The sequence below is a fragment of the Chaetura pelagica genome, unplaced genomic scaffold (genome assembly GCF_000747805.2).
Source record: "Chaetura pelagica isolate M959 unplaced genomic scaffold, ChaPel_1.0 scaffold230, whole genome shotgun sequence".
In the NCBI taxonomy this organism is placed as follows: domain Eukaryota; kingdom Metazoa; phylum Chordata; class Aves; order Apodiformes; family Apodidae; genus Chaetura; species Chaetura pelagica.
Window position 1 is genome coordinate 630,723 of NW_009951955.1, and position 3,033 is coordinate 633,755.

Consider the following 3,033-nt stretch of genomic DNA (forward strand, 5'->3'; position numbering starts at 1 on the left):
CTTTCATCTTACCCTTTTTGCATATATGAACCATTAACCCATGAAGCAATCTTTTTACATAAATATCTACAATTGTCTTCACTTCTGGTCTGAAAGACCTTTGAATGGTTAACATTGGTGGTGGTTTGTTTCTAGTCAAGTCATTCAGATTCATGTCTTGTTCTTCAGTTCAAATTTTTAAACTTAGAAATAAAATAGGAGACACAAGGAACATGTGGACTTGGCTAAAAGATCTGGAAAATTTCAACATATAATATACAAAAAAACCATTTCAAAATCTTTGCACTCGGATCTATACATATTGTACAGGGGGTCACATCCCCAGTCTGTATCCATGACTAGTAAGAAGGTCTTTATATTATGTTCATTTACAAGGTTCTTCCCCTCTTTTTCTGTTTTTTATTCAGTCTCACTCTGCTTATCGAGCCTCAATGTCCTTGAGGGTGTGAGAAGGAGGCCTCTCCCTCATCTCTGTTGACAGAGGAGTAGTCCTTCTGGGAGACCCAGGCCGAGGTCCCAGAGTAGAAATAAGAGGTGGAGGGGCACTGAGAGCTGCTGTGGGGGGAGTTTTATTGAGGATGCCATTTTGGTGTCCTGTTGGGGGACTGACCCTGGGGTAGTGCATGCTTGGAAGTCCAGGTGTGATGAGGCTCGGGTGAGGCAGGTGCCCGTCCAGGGCGGCAGGATGAACCGAGTGCAGGCGCGCGTGTTCGTAGTCCTCTCTGAGCATGTGCAACCTCTCCCTCTCATCCAGGTGGTTGCCCCTCTCGTGCTCACGTCGAGGGTCAACAGAGAGAGGGTGGTGGTGATGGTGGTGGTGATTATAGTCGTGAGGTTCTCGATCCCTGAATGACCTGTCTGCTTCATATAATCTCGGCGTAGAAAGACGGTGAAGGGGGTCGTTTCTTAGCAAAAAGTCTCTGCCCAGGGGGTCTCTCCGATGAATATCCAGCTCTCTGTAAGGATCTCTTAAAGGATCTCTCATTGGATCCCAGTGGAAAGAAGGATAGGGGAAACGTTCTCCACCAGGAATTGGGCTAATTCCCATAAAAGGGGTCATCATGCGAGTCCTATCCAGGCCACTGATGCTGTTCATGTGATGGATGCCACTTACACCTACAGTCATGGGCATAGACACTAAAGGACTTGGATGGACATTTGATGTAGATATAGGTGGTGGCTGGTCAGATGACCTATGAGTCTGAGGTCCCTCAGGCTGAACATCATGGTCTTCCTTTCGCTCCTCCTTCACTTTGACTTCATTGCTTTTCTTGGGATTATCGTACGCCGGCTCATTCTTCCTCTCCACCTCACGGTTTGAAGTACTGTTAGGCCTGGTGCTCTCCACAACGGGGGGCCTGGTATAGGGTGAAGGAACCCTGGACATTTGCTTAGACTCTTCCACCACTCGGCTGTCATGGCTCAGGCCTTCCTTCTCTGAAATATAGTTGTCCTTCACCTTGTGCTCTTCAACATTCATCTCCTTCCGAGATTCGGGGTGATCCCTCTCGCGTTCCTTGGGCTTCTCTTTGTCTCGAGCCTCGGGGTTCAGATGGCTCCTCATCTGCTCATTTGAGCTGCGAGTATGTCCGAGGGAGTTGACTGGATGGATAGGTGCTGGCGAAGGGTGGCTGGAGTGTCTTTTCTCAATGCTCTCCCTGGAAGAAAGAGAAGTGTAAAAATGAAGGCGTGAGAAACTCTGCAAATAAAACAGCATCTAGGGTGTCTGACTTGACACTCCTTGCTTTGCAGAAAGCTAGTAACATGCACTGGTCAACACTCTGCTCTTTGGCACACCCCAAACACCACAAGAACCCTCTCTAAACTAGACCTATTCTACTATCTCAACCCTGAAGCTGCTTTGGGAATGATCTGATTGAGATTTCAAACACTTCAGTCCACAGAAGGCTCCCAAGGGAACGTACCTCTAGTACACAGATTTCTAAGACAATGGCCTTAACTGCTTGCAGAGAGAGAAAAAAATAAAAACATACTAATTTCATTTAAAAAAAAAAAGTGAGGCTGTGAAATCCAAATGACATGGGTCATAGTACTGTATCTGCTTCTTCTATTAAGGAAAAGAGATGACATTTTGTTCAGCTGATTTTTAAATAACTGCTAGGCCTATGTATATTACTAATTTCTTCTCTGTTTTCTTCAATCTTCTACCTTTTCAATTCACTCCTCACAACTCAATTTACTTCTTAAAACTGAAAACAAAAACCTCTCAAGACACCAGTGCCAGTGGAGACAATCCACCTCTCTGGGCAGATGAGGCACTTCTCCAAATGTGCAAGGAGCCTCAGTGCAAGAGCTTTACCAGAGGCAGCCATCACAGATGGCCTAGCACAGATCAGTCTGCCCTGTGTGGCATCATTCAGGTCAGCTCTGAAAACATCATCATCTCTTTGGAGTCACTTGCTCTTCAGATTACCAACCCCCTCCCATTCATAGGGCAGAGCAATCAGAGCAGGACAGAGGCAAAGCACCTCCCTGCTGATGCCAGGAAGTCTCAAAATACTGTGAATTCATTTCATCCTTCAAACCTCTTTATGTTGCACAAACGATGATGGAATTCTTGTCTGGCAGTGGACAAAACCTCAGCGTGGATCCTATACCAACTATTTTCTGCAAGCAGTGTTGACCAGGAGTTGGTATGGACAGCACTAAGTGAAAAAGCTTCCTATTTAAAATGAATCAAATTCATAAGGTAAATCTAATCCCTCACTTCCAACGAGTTTAACCTCACTAATTTCAACTGATCTCCGAGCTGGAGTCTCTCCATAAAGTCAGCTCCAGGCATTCAGTGCTGGACACCTGCTGTTTGCTGAGGGTGGCAGTTCTGTTCCATGAGGGGAGGTGGGTGATGTGCTGCTAAAGGCAGGAGGGAGGGCTGAGCAGTGAGGTTCTGCTGTGCCAACCAGCTCCTGTCCACACATTTCTCTCTGGGTGCTGCATCCCTGCCCAGCAGAGTGGCCTGAACGTGCCTGGGTGAGGTTGAAACTCACTCTGGGCAAGAAAAGCAATCCTGCT

General features: G+C 46.5%; 1 protein-coding gene across 1 annotated transcript in view; it reads right to left on the reverse strand.

The window, feature by feature from the left end:
- Window positions 1–254: 254 nt before the first annotated feature.
- Window positions 255–3,033, reverse strand: part of AUTS2 (autism susceptibility candidate 2) — a 565,263-nt gene continuing 562,484 nt past the window's right edge. Inside the window, exon 19 of the mRNA XM_009999154.1 lies at window positions 255–1,658. Within this exon, the coding sequence (XP_009997456.1) occupies window positions 419–1,658 (1,240 nt within the window). The 3' untranslated portion in view covers window positions 255–418. The remainder of the gene's footprint in view (window positions 1,659–3,033) is intronic.